At 46.8% G+C, this 20283-nt stretch overlaps 2 protein-coding genes across 3 annotated transcripts in view; both read right to left on the minus strand.

The window, feature by feature from the left end:
* enpp4 (ectonucleotide pyrophosphatase/phosphodiesterase 4) overlaps window positions 1–20283 on the minus strand; it is a 113029-nt gene that overhangs the window by 40048 nt on the left and 52698 nt on the right. The window lies entirely within an intron of this gene.
* mgat5 (alpha-1,6-mannosylglycoprotein 6-beta-N-acetylglucosaminyltransferase) overlaps window positions 5184–20283 on the minus strand; it is a 62829-nt gene continuing 47729 nt past the window's right edge. For both annotated transcript variants that reach the window (XM_069712781.1, XM_069712780.1), the window contains exons 11-16: window positions 12971–13120; window positions 7744–7890; window positions 7510–7626; window positions 6445–6519; window positions 5964–6121; window positions 5184–5633 (exon numbers count right to left, since the gene is read on the minus strand). In XM_069712781.1, the coding sequence (XP_069568882.1) occupies window positions 5435–5633; window positions 5964–6121; window positions 6445–6519; window positions 7510–7626; window positions 7744–7890; window positions 12971–13120 (846 nt within the window). In that variant the 3' untranslated portion in view covers window positions 5184–5434. The remainder of the gene's footprint in view (window positions 5634–5963; window positions 6122–6444; window positions 6520–7509; window positions 7627–7743; window positions 7891–12970; window positions 13121–20283) is intronic.

Below are 20283 nucleotides of genomic sequence, written 5' to 3' on the forward strand. Positions count from 1 at the left end.
GTCCTGTCACTCACACACACACACACACACACACACACACACACACACCGCGGTTCATTTTTCCCATGATTCCTAGAGGCCTGAATTGTTGTCAAACCCGATGGATGTAGCCGCAGAGTATTAATGGTGTTTCCACCTCTTTTTGACTACACGGAGGACGTGTCCCGTTTGGCGCACGCCGAGAGGAAGAGTGTCCAGACTCCTACTCTTCCTCACTAGAAACCTAAGAGGAGGAAAATGGCCTCACTTTATGTCACTTTATGCCCCCTTTACCCCGAAATAAAGAAAACCATCGGTACATCCAGAACTTGCACCATCTACTGACCGACAGAGGCTCCTGCAACACATACGTGACCGTATTGAAATGGGCATCGGGTACGTCGCCAAAGATTTTCCGTTACATGAAATCAAATCGGAGAGCTGAATTCCTGCACGCCGGAGGCGGCAACCGACAACCAATCAGAAGCCAAATCGGAAACCCCTGAGGCTGTCATCACATCAGTAAATGAGCTGATCGGCTTCACCTGAGCCAGGAGCCTTCAGCTGAGGTTCGACGCCCAGAAATCTCATCTCGAAAGGGGATTTGATTGTTTGGTTTGTTTGATTGACTGCGGAGGAAAACGGGACTATTTTCAGTTGTTTTTCCCCCCCCCCTCCAGATTATACTTCCTTTAAACGCGTGAACGAGTGTTCGCCTCCCGTCTCGATGCCCGACGACGACCTCGGTGCTCCCGGCGTGCGGACATTCAACCCTTTCTTTGCCATGAATAAATTGGAACAGTGAAATGTCCGTTTATTAGGTACGCCTGGCCGAAACTAATGCAGCCTTTCAATAAATCATTGAAATCATCCAAATTAAAACAGCCCTTTTATAACCTTCATGATTGGAGGATTCACTGCAGGACTGTTGCGTCAGGCTGCAGCAGGTGTACCTCGTGATTACTGAGACTTAAGTGTGTGTGTGTGTGTGTGTGGTGTATGGTGTACTCCAACCTCTGTAGTTCACATGCATGCGTCTCGTCTTTCTTTGAATCTGAAAAAGTCAGCAGTACATGTTGATCATCAGTGAACAAGCAGCATCACAAACACACTACACAGATACTTTTGAACATTAGGAGTCAATAATTAAGAGTCGTTGCCATGTGAAGTTCTGATGTGATAACGCAGCTGGTTCATGTTTATTATGTTGTCTCCGTCCCACGTGCGCTCATTTCCAACTACAAAAAGCCTTAATTCTTGCTGGTCAGTGTTCGGTGAATGTAAGTCTGAGGTGGACTTTGGTTGTCATTGGTTACTGGTGGATTCATGCATTTTCCTCAAGTCTGTTCTTGCTGCAGCGACCGGACCTGAATGTAAACGCTGTTCTGTGACACACAAACATGTGACGGTGTTATTTGGTTTGAGCACATTTAAGGACTTTATTTAAATACAAAAAGATGACGTTACATCGGGAGAGTCCTCGGTGTACGGAGTTACTTGTGTGTCTAAAATCTGCGCAGGCGACGGCACAAGTTGAGCACGGGAAAATACTTTTTGGAAGCACTTATATTATGTTTAAAAAAAAAAAAAAAAAAAAATCCCCCTTCAAAATAAAAGTGCTTGTAATAAATCACTTCCTGTGTTCAAAAGAGACAAACATTTAACTCCATGTCAGATGAGTTTTGAGTGACGTTTTGGAACACACACACACACACACACACACACACACACACACACACACACACACACACACACACACACACACTGGGGTTGGAGGTGTTGATTGTACGTTGCTGTAAATACTCCCGTCTGTATTGCCGTGATGTAAAAACAAATGTGTAAAAAAAAAAAAAAAACTGGGTCGGAGCCGTTTGTCACAGAAAAAAGGTTTATTTAAAAATAAAGTTGTATCCCTCTTACTCATTAAGGACTGTGAAAACAAACAAACAAAACAAAAACAAAAAAACAACCCATCCTGCTGCCGCTGCGTGATCCCCCTCCCGCCGCTCGGACCGCAGTCGCCGCCGCGCTGCCGTTCCGCACGCTGACCGACGTTCGACGCCGAGGTCGACGAGAGACGAGATATGGTTAGTTCGTTGTGCTGATGGCGCGGTGCTGAGCTGATGATCGGATGGACAGCGTGCTCCGAGACAAGCCGGACGAAACGGAAAGGAAATAAGGCTTCAAGCTGCAAAGGAACGGGTTTCGGCCGACCGCTCTGCTCGACAGCTGCTCACTCAGGACGGGGAAGGCTTCAAAATATGTCTTTTTTTTTTTACGTCTCTTATTATTAAGCGAACCTCATCTTTTCCGGACTCAAGATATGTAGAAGCTAGTAATGGTGTTCCATATCTTTCGTAAAAAGAAGACGACCAAAACCACCAATGGATTGACTGTTTAAATACAAAAACAAAAACACATTTTAGATCAGGAACCAGTCAGTGATGTATTTTCGAGAACTCGTTGGTTTTGGTCCTTTCGTGGGATTTTTCTGGAACCTGAGAAACACAGTAAACCGCCAGCTTTATGTTTCACACCGGAGGGAAACACCGCTGTTGTTGTTGTTGTTGTTGTTTTTTTTAACGGGAGTCTGAAGCCACTCGTGTTTTTGTCCTCCGCTGCAAAAGGTAACTTTTATAAAAGAAAACAAACCAGACTGCTGCGAGTCGTCAGTTTAAGGCAATACAAATCATAAAGAAAACATTTATTCTGCGTGTGCTGCGATAATCTGATTACTATTATTACTGATAACTCAAAACTGGACTGGAATCAGGTGATCTAGTTACTATCAAACAGGTAAATCCACTTCTAAGCTGGCGGTGGCAAATGGGACGAACCAATACCGTTAAATAAAGAGCCAATCGGTCAATTTGACCAAATCAGAAGAACCGAACGGAGGAATCCCGACGGTTTGGACTGATTTAAACTGATTTCAATTCAACCGAGCAAACGTCAAAAAACATAAACGCGGGCCTGAAGCGTTGGAGCTCCTCGACGTCGGGCCGAACGAGTACAAACAGAAGCAGGACCCAACGCAAAAACCACACACACACACACACACACACACACACAAAAAAAAAAAGGCACATCATGTTCTTTAAAACGCTAACTTGGCGGCAGATCGTTGACATGAACATAAAAACAGTCTGAGCTGACACAGTGAGGAAGTAGAGGTGGCACACTGCAGCCCAATCCAGTCTGAATTTACACGTGTGCAAAACAGACAGAAACTGAGATTGGAAATCAAAGCACAGAGTGTATGAGGCTCCTTTCATGATAGGACGAGGGACGTCCGTCCACTGCTGTCCCGTTTTAAAAAGAGACGGTGACGACGGGAAGGAGGGGGAAAAAAAAAAAAGGGGGTCTAAATGATTATAATCTAAATGATATTTCAGTTTAAATCAAAACCTCAAGTATGATTTCACCTTTTTCAGGAAACATTATTTCCAATTTTTTTTTAAGACCCCCAATTTTTTTCATCGTCTCGCACGTCACTTCTTAAAGCCGAGCAGCAGCGGAGGAAGCGTCCTCGTCTCGGTCATACACAAGATATCTTTTTCTTTTTTTTTGTCTTAAATTACCCTTCATAAATAAAAAAAAACCTATTAAAAAAAAAGAAAGAAAAAAGAAAGAAGAGACCCCTCTTATAAATAAAAAAAAGAATAAAAAATCAAAGATTTCCAGCAAAACACAGCGATAAAGATCTGTATACAAAATAAATACAAAAAGAAAACTTTAAAACCCATATGAACAATATACAGTGTTACTAATATCTTGTTAAACCTCTGCAAATAGATTAACTTAGTGCATTTTTTTTTCTCCATTCACCACAAGAACTACAAATTTCTTTCATTATTATTTGTTTCTTTTCGCAAATCTGGAGGCAAATTAAGATCCTAACGATTATCCGAAGAAAACGAGGAGACGCGAGGTTTTTGTGCTGCAGTCGTCGTCGTCGTCGTCGCGTACAGTTCGCCGGAAAGGACTGAACGGCTGTCGGCAGCTGGATGGGAGGCGAGCGCGGAGTCTGACGTCGTTTTACTCGACGGTTCACTGCGCGAGCGTGAAGACAAAACGGACGAAAACATCTCGGGGAGGTTTTTTTCTTCTTTTTTTTTTTTGCGCCTTCGGAAAAAAAAAACGCGCCGACGGTGATGAGGCTTCCTCGCCCGGGCTGCGATGCGTCGAGGTGTTGCCACGGCTACTGACGACGGCCTATCATCTACGACACAACGTCACGACGTCCTAACGACACGGCGGATCCCCTCCCTCCCTCTCCTCCCTCCCTCCCCCCCCCCCGTCCCCGATCCTCATCCTCTCGGTGCGTACAAGTACCGCGTGGTGCCGAAAACAGTCGCGCAAAAACATTTGCACACTTCGATACTGGCCTTTTTTTTTTTTTTTTTTTCTTCTTCTTCTTCTTTTCTGCAGAAACACACACACACACACAGTCGATCCGCTATACAAATGAAAAGTCTCGCTTTAAACAAGTGTGCAACTTAAAACGTATGAAATCCAAGACATTTTTCACGTCTTTTCAGGTTGGGGAATGAAGACCGCTCGTTAAGTCTGGGGTGTGTGTGTGTGTGTGTGTGTGTGTGTGTGTGTGTGTGTGTGTGTGTGTGTGTGTGAGAGAGGAAATGATAAGAGTCCCAGAATAAAAATCTAGATTTCTACGTTAACATGTCCGCTCGCATCTCTTCGGTCCGGAAGAGAGGAACGAGTTGGTTACAGTGTAAAACTGGCTTCGTCTTTAGCCGCCGTATGTTCGCCCCCGCTGTGTGTTTATATATACCGTATTATACATGTGTGTGTGTGTGTGTGTGTGTGTGTGTGTGATGGAGATGTGGGCCTTCGGGCGTGTTAGTCCAGTGCAAACCTACCTAAAGAATAAGAGTTTCTGATGGGGGGGAAGAGGAGATGGATGGAGGGGTCGGATTGGAGGGAGGGAGGAGGCTGTTTCCATGGTTTCCGGGGTGTCTCGGACCACCTGGAGACAAACAGGCAGGCAAGTCACTGATATGTGCGGTCCACCCAGACGGCAGCACACAGCTCATCTGCCGGGGATTTTTAAAGTCTAATGTGACTCCCTTTGTTGATTCAAGTAATTTCAGCCTGCAGCGCCGCCGCCGGTGAATCTGAAGGTTTGACGGACGCTCAGGTCGGCTGCACCTCCAGCAGCTACAGGGGGGCGGGGAGGGGGAGGCAGGGGGGGAATGGGGGGACAATAAATATGAAGAACAAACGAAGTCCCGTCCTGTCCTCAAGAGTCCGGTGTGTGTGTGTTTGATTTGACCGCCGAGCCCCTGGAGTGTGTGTCTGTGCTTCTCAAACACAGTCGCGCACACACTCGAGCTGCTCCAGATCCGGCAACGCCGAACCCCCCCACCCCCGCCATCCCCCTCCCGTTAAAGCCTGCCCCCCCCCCTTCCCTCCGTCAGCCCGCGCGGCAGTGCTATAGGCAGTCTTTGCACAGCGCCACCTGGCCCTTCTTGTAGTCGCGGCAGGGGCAGATGCGTTGCAGCGACTGGTGTGCGCCCGCGCAGCTGAACAGCAGCAGGTCCGACTGGAAGATGCAGTGGTGGCGGGTCTCGCTGTAGGCCGGGACCACCGTGTCGGCGCTCGACTCCACCGTCTGGCAGTCCACGCCGAACCTGACACACACACACACACACACACACAGATCGGCTTCAGGTTTTATTCTGTACACTTTGTTGTCCCTATAAATGTGAGTTCGAGTTGAGAGCAGGCAGAGAAGGGGAGTCTGAACACACTCAGTCAACTGTGATGACTTCTACTCCAGTAAACAAACAGAGCCCTCCAGTGGTCATAACTGGATACTGCAGTTCATCTGAATTCACCTCTCTGAATGACAAACTGCACACATGAACTCAAACCTGCGCTCTGCTGCCACCTGATGGCCACTTTACACATTACAACTACGTGTTCGTGTGTGTTCATGTATGTGCGTGTCTGCGTCCCACCTGGCCAGGTCTTTGTCCTTGTTGAGGTGCTGGAAGAAGGAGGGCTCGCAGAGGAGTTGCTCCTCCTGACACACCTGCTTGCAGGAGCGGCCGGGCTCGGCCAGCTTGACCTGCAGGGCGCTGAGCGGCGGCCACATCACCTGACCGTGACAGAAGTCCTGACAGCAGACAAGAAACACAGAAACGTCACACTGCAGAAGTCTTATCAGACTGCAAATAAAACTGTTCAAAGACGTTACTGCAGCTCGTAAATGAAGGGCTCTGACATTGTAGGTCCAAAGTGCACTGACAAGGTAACAAGTTAATGAATGACGAGGTTACTATTGAAGAAGGGTTACAGCCAGAAGCTTCTCCTTTCAGTACGAACACATCGAATATATTGCGTGTAATAAAACATGGCTTTTCAATCACATGATACATTTCATTATACTACAATCACGACTCAGCAGAATTGAACACTTTATGACGATGAAGCGCTCACCTGGTTCTGGATGAAGGCGTTGACTCTCTGCAGCATCCCCTCGCAGGTGAACTCGTAGGGCAGGTAGGGCTCAATCTGACCACAAAGACACACAACAACCCACTTTACTCTCAGTGTGTGTGTGTGTGTGTGTGTGTGTGTGTGTGTGTGGTGAAACGTTAGCCCCGTCTGTCGGCCTCCGCAGACTCCAGGAAACTTCAAACAGGGACGACCAACAACTGAGGCCTTTGTTGTCGCTCTCTGCTTTCTCTGAGTCTTTGTGTGTGCCGGGAGGAAGATGAGGACGAGGAGGAAGAGGAGAGGGAGGGAGCGCGAGCCAAGCCGGAGCCCGGTCGGCCCGCAGCTCGCTACGGATCACAAAGCATACGAGGCTCGGCCGGCTTGTACGCTGAACAAAGCCATTGTTCCGACCCGCTCGGCGGAGCACAACAATACACGAGGTCCCGAGCCCGGCCTTTAAATATGCATGGGCCCGGACGAGGAGGCGCAATCGGATCGCTCCCTCGTCTCCCCGCGCTTTCATTCATCCTCAAGACTTTCCTCAATGCACTTTTGTTAATTAGGATCCAGTTTTGATGTTCAATTACTCATTTATAAGCTTTTTTTTTTAAAAATTGTATTTTATTTTCGAAGGTAAAGGTCCAACGTCGGGAGGATCTGCCGCTGCTTTTCTCGCTCTCAGCCTTTCTGTCTTTGAAGTCATTATGTTGGAGGCGAAGCGTTATTTTCTAGGACTCGATCTAATAGATGATCAAATTTCCTGACTTTCCCCGTCTGGAAAAGGGATCTAGATCCGCGGTCAATGCTGCGTTTGTATCTGTCCGCACCGATTTCACAGACACCGACTTCAATTCTTTAAACAACCTTTTTTTTTTTTTTTTGCAGTAAAAAGAGTTTGAAATTAGAGTGTGTTTGATAAGTTTTCAAGTCTGTCTGAATAACCGAGCGAAGAAAATGGAGCTGTTCAATTAATAATGAGAATTTAATCTCCTCCACTAAATGTTGCCATGTCTTTTTAAGGTTATTATTTACATCGGTCATCGGGTGTGTCGTCTCCGTGGTTACCTTCTGGCTGAGGATGGAGCGGATGGCCCGCTCCACCTCGGCGGAGTCTTCGATGTCCACCGTCCAGACGTGCGGCTGACCGACGTACACCTCGGCGTACGGATGCTGAGAGGTCAGCTGGAGACGGAAAAACACAAAACAACGGGAGGTGAGGCAGAGGTGAGCGAAACAAACCCACATTTCTGGAGCCGGCGGGGGTTCGCAGATGTCCCCTCCTCATCTTCCTCCGCTCACCTCTCTCAGGGTGGGCTTGCCCTTGAAGAAGTCGGTGTTCTTGCTGCTCTTCGGAGGGGTGAACTTGGGGTTGAGGAAGGCGCAGCCGTTGGCGATGGCCTCCAACGGGGCGGGGCCTTCGTAGGGGAAGGAGAGACCCACGAACAACTGCAGGAGAGGAGAGAAAAGGGGGAGAGCAAACGGGTCGATTAGTCTCCGAAGGCTGGGTTTAAATGACGCGTGTGCAGCGTCTCGCTCTCCTGAACTCTTTGGCCACAGACTGACGTGACTTCCTCGTTGTCCGCTTGCGATGTCGTTGTTTAAGAAGCTCGAAATAAAGTCCAGAAGCAAAACACAAGTGAAGTAAAGCTGATTTGAAATCAAGAGCTGCATCTCTCGATGGTTTGAAGCCGCCAAGGGTAAATTTGGTCCGACAGCGTTGCTAACGTAAGAGAACTCAACACCAGCTTCGTTTATGTTCACACACACACACACACACCCCCCCCCCCCGCCAACCTGCCAACACTTGTCGAGCACTGAAGGCAGGAAGGAGGTGGCGCGCTACCAGAAAGAACAAAGTCGCGGGCCGAGGGGACAGCGAAGTTCACCGGCGGTGTCGAGGAGCGTCCTGTTTGCTGATAGCAGCAGTTAGCCCCTCGTCGAAAACAAATCTCCCCTGTTATCAGCACAAAATGCGGCCGAGGCAGCACATTTTCTCCACGAAACAAGGGGAGGAAAAACAAGCGCAGGGAAATGAAGACATCGCTCTCGTGTTTATTCCTCCCACAGGCCGGTCTGGCAAAGAGGGAGGGTTTAGATGTTTTGCAGATGGAAACAGGTTGAAGCTCAGCAGCGAGAGGAAAGAAGCTATTAGGGGAATTTTATAACCCTGAACTGACTGATTTAAACCAAGATTTTACAACACGCACTAAATCTTTGAATAACCAGCATCTGATATCCACAGTTTCTAACGATTCTCCGAAATGTGCTGCTTTGTCATTTCACTGCTTATCTCTACTCCTTTTTTTATTTTGTTCAAAATACAAGAGATGTTTCTTACCTTGAATCATTTTTAGAAGACAGAAAAAGAAAAATGATGACGTTTTTCTCGCGAAAACAAAACAGATTGTGCAGGAAAATGATGCAATTCCTGCAACTTTTTCGTTAAAGATGCTGAAAAAGGGGCGTGAAGGCGAGCAGTCACAAACCTGCAACTTCTACAGTTACAGAAGTTTTGAATTGAATTGAGTTATAGCAGCATATCGCATCTGCTGTGTGTACGTAGACGCAGCAGCATACGTCCCACACCTATATTTAAGTAAACACTGTCCGTACAGAGACCTGGGGGGAGGATAGTGTGTGTCGTGGGGGGAGGGGGGAGGGGGCCTTTAATCATAACTTCTCTCCTTCTGGTGGCAACAGCAAATATTTGCTTGGCGGCTGCTGCATGCCGCAACCAGAAGCAGCTTGTCCACATGATCGCGAGGCCGTTATTGAGAAAGTGAAGGAGGAGTGGAGACGAGGGGAGCCACTCATTTAGTGTACGGCGACAGTGCTCGGTCTGTGTGTGTGTAGGGGTATATATACAACACAAACAGTGTATCTACCCCTACACACACACACACACACACACACACACACACTGTCTTTGACACACAAATGCAGCGCTGTAACCACGACCGTATGAATAATCGGAGCTGTGTTGTGAATTTCATCTCGTGCGTGAACGCGCATCTACAGCCGACAGATTTCTGCCAACAGGTGGCAGCAAAGCACACGTATTCCTTCGTGTGTGTGTGTGTGTGTGTGTCTCTTTTTATACAAAGCTGGGAAACAGTCAACCACTATTTATAGGGAGCGAGGAGGAGGAGGAAGAGGAGAGGGAGGAAGAAGAGGAGGAGGAGGAGGGTGTGCAGAGTGAATCCATCCAGACTGATGGGCTGATGCGTATCGGCTGCATCTCTAATGTGACTGCGACGGATTTCAAGGAAGACAGATCCATGCGAGCGGGCCTCTGACCCACGACCTCCTCGTTAGTTCACATGAAAACCGCTTCTGTATATTCACGTTCATGCAGGAGGCTGAGTGGAACACATCAAGCGCGCTGTGCTTATATCAGGCAGCCGTCCATATCAAAAGGTATCGATCTGGAACGCCTGCCTCGCCGCAGACCTGTAACCAGACGCAGGTGCAGTCACACTGGCCACAACAATAACAACGATACAACATACACAATTAACCGTTGTATTCAAGATGGATTTCATGTCAATTAATCTGCAAGATTTTAAGTCTGTGAAATGTTAAAATTAGTGAGGAAACATCGCTGACTGTAAATTTGAGCACATTTGAATATAAAAAAATGTGCAAACACTTTTAGGAGACATCAGGGCAGACATGCAAATCAGAGAAGCTGTTTCACTTGTGCGTGTGTGTGTGTGTGTGTGAGAGAGAGTGTGAGAGTGAGAGTGAGAGTAGAAAACCACTCCTTTCACAAATATATACAAATGTTTCAGATCTAGTTAAAAGAAGGATGAAGTAGGTTCTCAGACTCTGATCCTTCACATCCAGACTGCGCTACAGTTTCAGTGCTTCTATACGAGCCCTGAATAAGTCACCATAACACCATCCAACACCAAGAACTGTCTGAGTTCATGTCCTCTGTGCTTGTGTTGTGTTTGCAGGAGTCTGAAACAATGTATTATTATGTCATTCTTCCTCGTTCATTATTATCAGCTCAGTGTGGTTTCGTATCGCACTGCCGATGTTTCTTCCCTGACATCCGATCAGACAGACGACAGATCTGCGTTTCGGTCACGAGCATTCACATTTATGATTTAGTCAGCTGTCATCCTGAGACACATTCTATAAAAAGCAGGTGGTCATCGGGTACAGCAGAAAGAAAAAAAGAAAAAAGAAAATAAGGGATCCTTGATATATTCATTCGTCTGTAAAGGAAGGCTACAAGCAAAAGAGGAGAAGATCTGCCATGTGAACCTTTGACTGGTGTAAATGTGAGTCTGTGAAGTGACTGGAGCTTCAGCTGTCATCAGATAACAGAGCGAGCTCGGCGTCTGAGCTGCGACACCAGACGCGTGTCACGCTCGTTCATTGGGTGTTTGTTCCTCTGAATACGACGACAACAAGACAAACGGGGAATAACAAAACTTGAAAGCACAACTTGTCCCTCGGCTTCCACCCATCTCTGGTTCGCATACAATGCAGCGGGCGGGCGGAGGATGAGAAACACCGGCGGAAAGACGAGGCAGGAGTCGACAGCGGGAGGCAATTAAACAGGTGGAGTTCGACGGGCACGAATAAAAAAAAAAGAAAAAAAGAAAGAAGCTTTGACTGTCAGCCTTCGACGTGACGCAGTGACTCTCTGCTCCACTTCGCCGCTTTGATCATCGACACCGTTCCCCCCGACACGTCAGTTTATTTCAGGGAAATTTGGTTTGAGAGCAAAAAAAAATAAATTGGAAATTCAAGCGCCAGGCGGCGACACACACACAAAAGGTGTGTGTGTGTGTGTTTTTTTAAAGTGCACTCTGTCGATAGTTAAAACCCCACGAGGCCAATTAGCTGAGGCGGCGTGCGATCGCAAGGTAACAGTAAATGTGTTGTTTAGGCGGCGCGGGAGTGCCGACAACACCTCTTGTTTTTCCTTGTTAAACTCTTAAACAACGATGCGGCAGAAATGTTTGTGGGTTTTGTGGGATTTAATTGGCCGTTCCCTGATGGGTTTCCGGGCAGAACTGCACGTAATGAGAAGATACCGAGGTTTATGCAACGCTGCGTCCCAATTCTGCTGCGTTAAGCTGCCACGCTGAATCCAGCTCATCATAATTCACCATTGTTTCACAGCTCTTGTGTTTTTGTTTTTGTTTTTTTGTCTTTAAATGATCTGCGGGATGTAACTTTGCTTTTCTGTGTCATTGCCTCGAACGTCGCTGGATGCTCGGTTTTAAAACTAGAACGTTTTTTTTTTTTTTTTTTTTTTTATGGCTAATGCAACGCTCAGATTCTGCTCAGCACAAAAGGGATTTAAAATCTCAATCCATCTTCTTTTTTTTTTTTTTCCTTTTCCTGTCTGATTCAGGAAGTGCGTCTCTCCCTGCCCCGGCTCGCTTGACGTCTCTCTGTCTCCGTCTCTTTCTCCGTCTGACGGGAGAGTATCGGCCGAAGAAATCGAAGCTCTCCTGAACAGGACGGAGACTGAAGCCAAACGACAAGACTCGTGCTTTCAGAACCACAATTAATGACAGCTTTCAGCTTTCAGCTTCAGCTGAGGGGCGTTGCTGTCCGGTTTTGGAGGGCCGTCTCATTTTAATCCTCTTTGCGGTTCAAAGGCAGCTGCAGAACAATGACTGATGATTCAGTTTTTAGTCTCAGCAACCATAACTAGTCCTGGCAGGCTTGAAAAGCTGCGGATTAATCCATCTTCTCCACTGTGTTGTATTTCTTTTTGCTGTTTGCATTCACACACCGCCGACAGGAGCTGTGAAATGACGTAGCGCCGTGTACGTGCAGTTGCTGCCGGAGCTACAAACGAGACGCCTGCTTCTGATTCGAGATTAGGGATCGAACTGTTTCAAGAAATAAATTGATTTCGAGGTGTAAATGTGCCGAGTGAGAGCTGAAAGCTTGACAGGCGCAGCAACAGAAACGAAGGGGCGGTCAGGCTTGAACTGTCACCCGTGCATCTCCAGAGTAATCAGTTTAATGATAAAAGGAATCGATTTCAGACATTATTTCTCACTGAATCTTCTATCTTCTGCTCGGCGTGGCGACATTCAGCTCCAAAACAAAGCTGTTTGTGTCCAGCGGCTCGGCATACGTTCATAAACATGCGTTTAAGGCTGCTCATACGTCAGCTTCGCTCCACGCAGTACGATGACCCGGTCGCTGCGGTCTCTGTCCTCGTCTTTGTGAGCCAGAGTGGGTTTGAGAAGCGAGAGGAGGGGACAAGTGATGACGTGAATGGAGAAGGGCGCCCGTGGACGGCCGCTCTCAGAAGAGGGGCCTCTGTTCGCATAAAGACGCTCTTTTATCCACCTAAACATCCACTAACCTCTCTCGCAAATCAAATATTCACTCTCTGACTTGTCTTTGGACTTCTTGCGGTGCTTTACAAAAAGGCCGCGGCTCCATTTCTTGGTGGATCTAAGCGTGGGAGTGAATCCGCGGCTGTTACGGCTCTCTAATAAGAAGCGTTGCACTTTCTATGTCCCTCGCGGCTCCTTTTTCTCACCTTAGTCTCTCGCAGGAGGAACTGCAGGTCTCGGCCGCTCAGGATGCCGTGGTTCTTCACGTAGCTCGGGAGGTGCACGGTGCTGGTGCCGTGCACGGTGCCGTGGACCTCCATGTAGCTGTGAATGATGTCGAGGTACTTCTTCTTGTCCTGGGAGAGAGAAACAAAAACAGGCAAACGTTAGGTTTTTCACATTCAGAGAAGTCCTTTAATGTGAAAAAAAACAAACAACTCCTACTTTCGTGAATTAATTCCCTTAAAAGGTTTTTTAGGTTAAACTGGTCTAATCCTGGAATGAAACCTTTGAATTAAATTTTTTTTAGTGAGAGCGGATCAGTATCATTACTTTGCTCTGCGGCCCGGTGAACTTTTGTTCGAGCTACCTGACTGACCATCTGGCCACGACGAAGGGCGGAGCTAAAAATAGCCCCTGGATGAGGAGCATCGCTGCACACAATAGCTATTGTTATGAAAGTCTAACTGCTCTGTGATGTCCTTCATCAAAGCGTTTGAAGGGTGCCAAGAAAGCCCGCTGCTTTTTCTGTTGAAAGTCATGTCCCGCTTATTTTCATCCCGCGGGGAGGCTGTCGGGCTGATTTGGAGGTCAAAAGTGAACGGAGGAGAATTAAATTACGTATTTAAAGGGGCTCTCCACTGACACCGCAGTGCTCTTTGGTTGTACGATGTTTTTTTTTATGGCTGTGGGTGAGCTTATGATTTCATGGCGATGACACCAGGCTTATCTTGACTTGTAATTTTTTATGATGTTACAATCTGAGGCAGGACTTTGAAAAATGGTGGCTTTTTCCAGGCAGGCGTGATCCATCAAATAACAATTTGCATGATGGGAAATGTAGGATCCAACATGTTTTGAGCTTAATACAACAACTAGGACTGAAATGTGAGGATATCTCGCCTCCCCCTGCTTTGATTTTTTTTTTTTTTTTTTACATTTTGCCCTTTAACATCAGATTTAATTGGCTGTGCTCTTCATGCAGGTTAATTCAGCTGTAGAAAAAAAGAAAAAATCTCCCTCTTGCAATTTTTTTTTCTAATTTCTACAATTTTAACACAAAAAACACACTTAAAAGTCTGCAAATATATCACAATTTCTGCGAAAATCTGCCACACAATCAATCATTTTTGATCCCAATATTCAATAAAGGACTGTATAGTGAGCTAATGGAACAGATTCAATAACATCCACCTTCAGACCTGTTTAAAGTACCTATATGCTGTAAAAAAAAACCGTCTTTAACATTACTCATCCTCTGCCTGCTATAAGAGCGCGCTTTCATCTTCAAGGGCACCTTCTAGCTTCGGTTAATTCCTCTCTGTATTCCCTTCAAGTGTTCGACGCCCATGAAGTCGATAACAAACCAGCGAGCAGTGAAGGGGGATTTCAAACAATACAGAAGGAGCTCGTTTATATGTGCGAGTCCAGTGGAAGATGTGATTTTTATACTACAGCCTGGTAAACATGTTGATTACGTTAAAAGAGTGGGTCAACAGTTTCCTGGACCTGCCTGTGAAGTGCTTACTCGGCACATTATTTCTTCTAGTTTCTTGGCAATCGCTGTCACAGAAGCCCCGTGTTACTTGAAAAAAAAAAAAGTGTTAATCAGTTTGGATAGAAACACGACTTCCATGATAAAAAAAAAAAAGAAAAAAAAAAGGGCCTTTTATAGTCACTGTGGTTGTCACAGAAGATGTTTGATTTTCAAAAACAAGGACAGAACCGCTGCATAAAAAGATATTCCCCCGTGACTGCTGCCGTACGGGAGCAATGACGTACATTACAGCCGAGAGCTCTTAACGCTTGAACCTTCAGGGAGGCGATATAGATGAAGGCTGTCCATTATCTCCATGATGACAGGAAGCCTCAAGCAGCACACGCACGCACGCACACACACACACACACACACACACACACACACACACACACACACACACACACACACGCTGGAATATTATTGATTAGAGTAGTTGTAACACTCTCGGGGCAGCGTGGCCTCATTACGGTTAAAAGCTACCTGTTTCAAATTTACACACGACTCCTGCACACGAGGCTGCCTTTGAAACGGCTCTGCCTCCAGGACATTTACTCGCTCAGTGTAAGTGTGTGTGTGTGTGTGTCTCTACCTTTTGGGGCTTAAATTTCAGGTAGCCGCTCGTCAGAGTCCCCGGAGGCCTGGCTATCAGTTGCCTCCAGCTAGCCTGCTGTAACTAAAGGAAGCCTGGTGTGTGTGTGCGTGTGTGTGTGTGTGTGTATGTGTGAGAGAGATGAAGCCCTAATTAGAAGGTGAAATCACTATCCTGTAATCTTTTCACTCAGGAGAACTGAGCTCGGATTCATCTGTGTGTCTGAAAGGGGGGATTTACAGATGAAGGTTACCGGGAGGAAGCAGACACACAGACACACGCACTTTAAAAAAAAAAAAATCTATAAGCAACTGTGCATGAGATCGTGAAAAAGGACGAGCTAAGACATCAACACTTTGCAAGACCAGTCAAGAAATCGATATTAAATTTGATATTTTGTTTGCACGTCTAAAAAAACGCAATAATTCCAATGGAGTCTGGTGCATCAATAGTGTGAATGCAGCATTTCCCACACGTAGACTCAGCTTTTTTTTTTTTTTAAATCAACACATTTTTCAATCTGTCCGACAGAACGACGTCGTTAACCCTCGGTGGAGCAAACCGGTGGACAATCTCAACCTTTGCTCCCTTGCTCCCTCCCCCTCCTGTCTGCTCCACACCGAGGACAGAAACGCAACACTAAGCTGGAAAGAAACAGGTGCTCATAAATTAGGTAAATATCATAACACATACATAAGTACCTGTGTGAATAAATGTTGTAGCTCTCGGACACTTTTATTTTGAAAAGTAGCTCTCAGAGGAGCCCCTCTGTCACGCATAAATTAACGTCTGTTACAATTCAAGCCCTTACTGAACGATTCACGTGGCGAGATACAATAAAGCTGTGACTGTCTCCAACACATGCCTGAAGGAAGACATCATAAAGTGCGTAAAGGCAGCAGATGTGTGTGTGTGTGTGTGTGTGTGTTTTTACTGCGGCCGCTCGTTGTTTCAAAGGAGCAACATACAGCGGATGGCCGTGACCCTTTGGAGGGAGGACAGTCGTTAACGCACAAAGCTTTACGGTCACTTGCTAGATGCTTTCTGGAGCATGGCTGGATTTTCTATCGCGCACACTCGAGCTGGAATTTTAAAAAGGAAACACCAAGGGACGGGTTGAAGGATGTAAAAAAGAAAAGAAAAAAGAAATCACATGGCTGGTAAAAGCGAGACAAGAAGTGGGTCAACGGAGTCGCAGAGTGCATCGCCATTTTGAGATCCATTGTGGACTTCCTTTGCTTTGCTTTCTTGTAATGACATTATTTCAGCGTGTATTCATAATGCTGTTTCAGCTGTCAGCACGGGAGTGTGGGGTTGGGGGGGGGGGGGGCGGAAGTTATGACTGACACTAACAGGTGGGACTGATGTCTTCAGTGTCCTCCACCGTGTGTGTATTCGTCTGTGTGCGTACGTACACGAGCGCATGCGACACGCGGCGCGAGACCAGGAAGCAGATCGATTGCGGCAGCCTTGTACGGGAGCACCCGCCCGGGGAGTTATAAAATAACTGCTTTAGCTCGGCAAGGTTGATTGAAGCAGGAGAGGAGGAGGAGGAGGAGGAGGCGGAGAGCTTTATGACCTTGTAAATCAGAGGGAATTTGTAAACTCGGGGCTCGGAGAGGAAACAGGAGGGGAGGCGGCGGCGGCGGCGGCGGCTACTGCTGGTGGTGTTTTCTGGCAGCAAAAGGGGATGGTTGAGGGATGAGTGTCCGGGGAGGAGAGCTTACAGGCTGAGAGACACAGCGAGGCCAAAAAAAAAAAAAAAAGAGGCTGAAATTCAACTGTGCTGCAGCTATCTCAAAATACAGAACATGCACAGCGGTAGGAACAGTATTCATCGTAGAGAACTGAATCCCCAGCAAGCCGTACCATTTAAAAAAATATGAGGCAACGAAGAAGCAACCTTTTCAGCCAGCAGGTAAAACACCAAGTTCCTATTTCTCTAAATCCATTCAATTCCAACTCACCAGGTCCCGATTCGATATATCGATTCAGTTATTTCGGGATATATCAGCAACATTATCAGTTTTGCTCGGCTATGAAACAGAATCTCAGAGAACTGATTGTGTAAACTGTACCAGGAGCCCTCCAACATAGTGCATTATTAAGAATGTTAATGTTTACATTATTAATAGACCGCAAAGCAGTTACATTAATGCACTTTTTATTCAACTAGTCAAGCTACTTTTTCCTTTCTCAAAATAAGCCCCGCCCACTGAAGATGCACATACTGGTGTTCAGAATCTCATTGGCTATACGAAGCGTCAATCATCGCCAACTTGACGACTCGATACCGACTCTGATTGGCTGTTATAGGCTGAGGACAGCATATGGAAGCTCCTATTGGCTCAAGTGAGATGTCAATCAAACCGGCAGCGTAAAGACGCTATCTGACAGATTTTGATTTATCCACGTTGACTAAAACACTGGATTTAGTGTGAATTTTATTGTAGATGTTTTCTTCTCGACTCTGTTCCCAAGTGTGGAATGAAATAGAGGTTTCTGCTGCCGTAACCTGAAGAGGTGAGAGGAGCTTTAGCCTCATCAGGATGCCGACAGGTGCGCTCGCTTCACCACCCTCAAACTGCCTTCTGCACCCAACATCTGACTTTTTTTTTTCTTCAAATGGGACAGACGCTGTGGCCTCCAACCAACACTGGAAGCTTGTCAGTTTCCCCACACAACACACACACACACACACACACACACACACACACACACACACACACACACACACACACACACACACACACACACACACACACACACACACACACACACACTCAGATTTACACGCAAAGCCCATTAGACACACAACATCTCTGCGGTGATGTCATCATGTTGAGTGAGTCGGAGATTCATTTTAAGCGAGGTGATTTTCACAAAGACACGTCCGCAGTACTAACAGCTGTCAGGCCCTCGTGGGTGACCTCTGTCTCCGTGTGGGTCCGAACTGTCTTTGACCGTGTCCTCTACTTGTGGAGGGGGCGAGCGGCATCGGCATAAGGTCCGGGACGACACTGCCTGCCTGCTCTAATCCGTGAACAAGGACGCCGAAATGAAATGACGCCACGCAGGCAGTGTGTTTCAGGGCCTCCGATTTTCCAGCGTGTCATAATGTCCTAAAAATAAATGTATATACGCATGATAAAGGCCCGTCAGATGCTCAGAGGAATATAATTGTAAAACTCAATAGACACTGAAGGAATCCCCACAGGAACACAGGTGGTGAAACAGCATCCAGAGGTGCTCGCAGTGCATTCTGGGATCGTTATTGCACTTCACCGCCCCGCCACGCCCCATTAGACAGAACGGTCCATAATCTGTTGGAGTTCGGTGGCACGGTTTCTGACTGCGAGACAGCAGAGGAGGTGCAACACGACTGCTGACGAGTCGGGTCTCTGCTGCGTTTATGCGGGCCACATTAATCATCCGAGCGCATATGTGAGGGAGCGTTGAGGTGCGAGTCCCGTACTGGAGGCATAAATTATAAAAACACACACGCATACACATGCTGCAGCTGGTAGGTTCCTGCCTGTCCTGCAGTGGTGGAAACACCTGTATCCGTCACACGCTCCATTGGATGCAATTACAAGCTTGTGTACAGGAGCCAATGGTGCTGAGGGGCATCTTAACACCATTTCCATACATTTCAACTACAGCTCAGTGAAGCGGGCTGTGAAGCAAACAGGTGACACTCGGATGACGAAGGATAAATCCGGATAAATCCTTCTGGTAGGAAGGCAGCTCCTTCTTCTCAATAAAGTCGGGACCTGCTGTGACAAACGACCCGGCCGGCCTTAATTGATCACTTCGACTGACACGCGACGGACATTAAAAGTCCTTTCGGTGGTTCAATTTCAACTTCGTTCAGTGGTTTAACATTAATACTTGAAACAACATCCTATGAGAACTCGTAGTATTTCAACTATTTCAAATGTAAATGGACGGTAAAGCAGCTGACAGCCGGGCTTCAGTAAAGACAGCTATCACGTGCACCTTCCACCTTGTATTCCTCTCTCTGTCACTCAAACAAACACACACACACACACACACACACACACACACACACACACACACACACACACACACACACACACACACACACACACACACACACACACACACACACACACACACACACACACACACACACACACACACACACTGGAGGCTGCAGGTCCTCTTGTGCCCTGGCTGTCAACAATCTGTTGTTTTTTTTTTTTTTATTACGGAAAATGTCAGCCATCCAGCTGAAAAACATTACAGATAAATGGAAATCCGAACATCTCACACTTCAGATATGAGCTCCAAAGAAAAGCAATAACACTTTCTGGAAATGTCTCGGGCCCGGTTCAATCACACATCAGCGACACGAGGAGTCGATTTAATAACCTCAATAACAACCCTGGCTCTTTATTCCCTCAAATGTCATATTCGGGTTTGCACCCCGGCACTCGGGCCCGTTTAACGGCACGAGGAATTATTTCCGTAGATCACACGAGGACAGCAAAAGACGCGCTTTAACGTTTCCACTCAGCTCACTTCTCCATCATAAAAAGAGGGATGAAACACACTGCTGTCTGTTTATGAGCCTGCAAGGGTGAGAGTGTGGCCGTACTAATGCCAGCTCCTGGTGTGTGTGTGTGTGTGTGTGTGTGTGTGTGTGTGTGTGTGTGTGTGTGTGTGTCAGCACCGTGTGTCCTCTGCTGTGCTGCCAAAGGCCTGCGGCGCTCCCTCTGTACATCACCTTTTCCCCATCGAATAATTTCTTACAGACTGAAAAATAAAGACGCCGAGTGACGTAAAATGAAATCTCTATAAGATAAAGAAGGTGGCGATAAACTCAGACGGGTTCGAGACTGACTGTATTGTATCTGACGCAACATCGTCCAGCCACCAGCAGACACTGAAACACCCCGCCAGCACAAAAAAGAAAAAAAGAAAAAAAAAAGAGCGATAAGGCGAGAGAAAAGGCAGGCAGTCACTCTCAGCTGCCTCGCTCTGCATCTCTACTCCTCCGACTGGGTTGCTATGGAGACGGCTCCCACCGAGGTGGCCTGGCCATTTTTTTTTTCCAGGTCTCCCCCCCCGTCGACACTCGACAAAATAACGCCCTTAAACTTCTCCCTTCTTTCATCCCTCTGCGATCTCTCAAGAGAAAAAAAATA

This window comes from Brachyistius frenatus, unplaced genomic scaffold (assembly GCF_029030835.1).
Source record: "Brachyistius frenatus isolate BFR_SWC_R1_liver_20210118 unplaced genomic scaffold, ASM2903083v1 Contig_112, whole genome shotgun sequence".
Lineage (NCBI taxonomy): Eukaryota > Metazoa > Chordata > Actinopteri > Embiotocidae > Brachyistius > Brachyistius frenatus.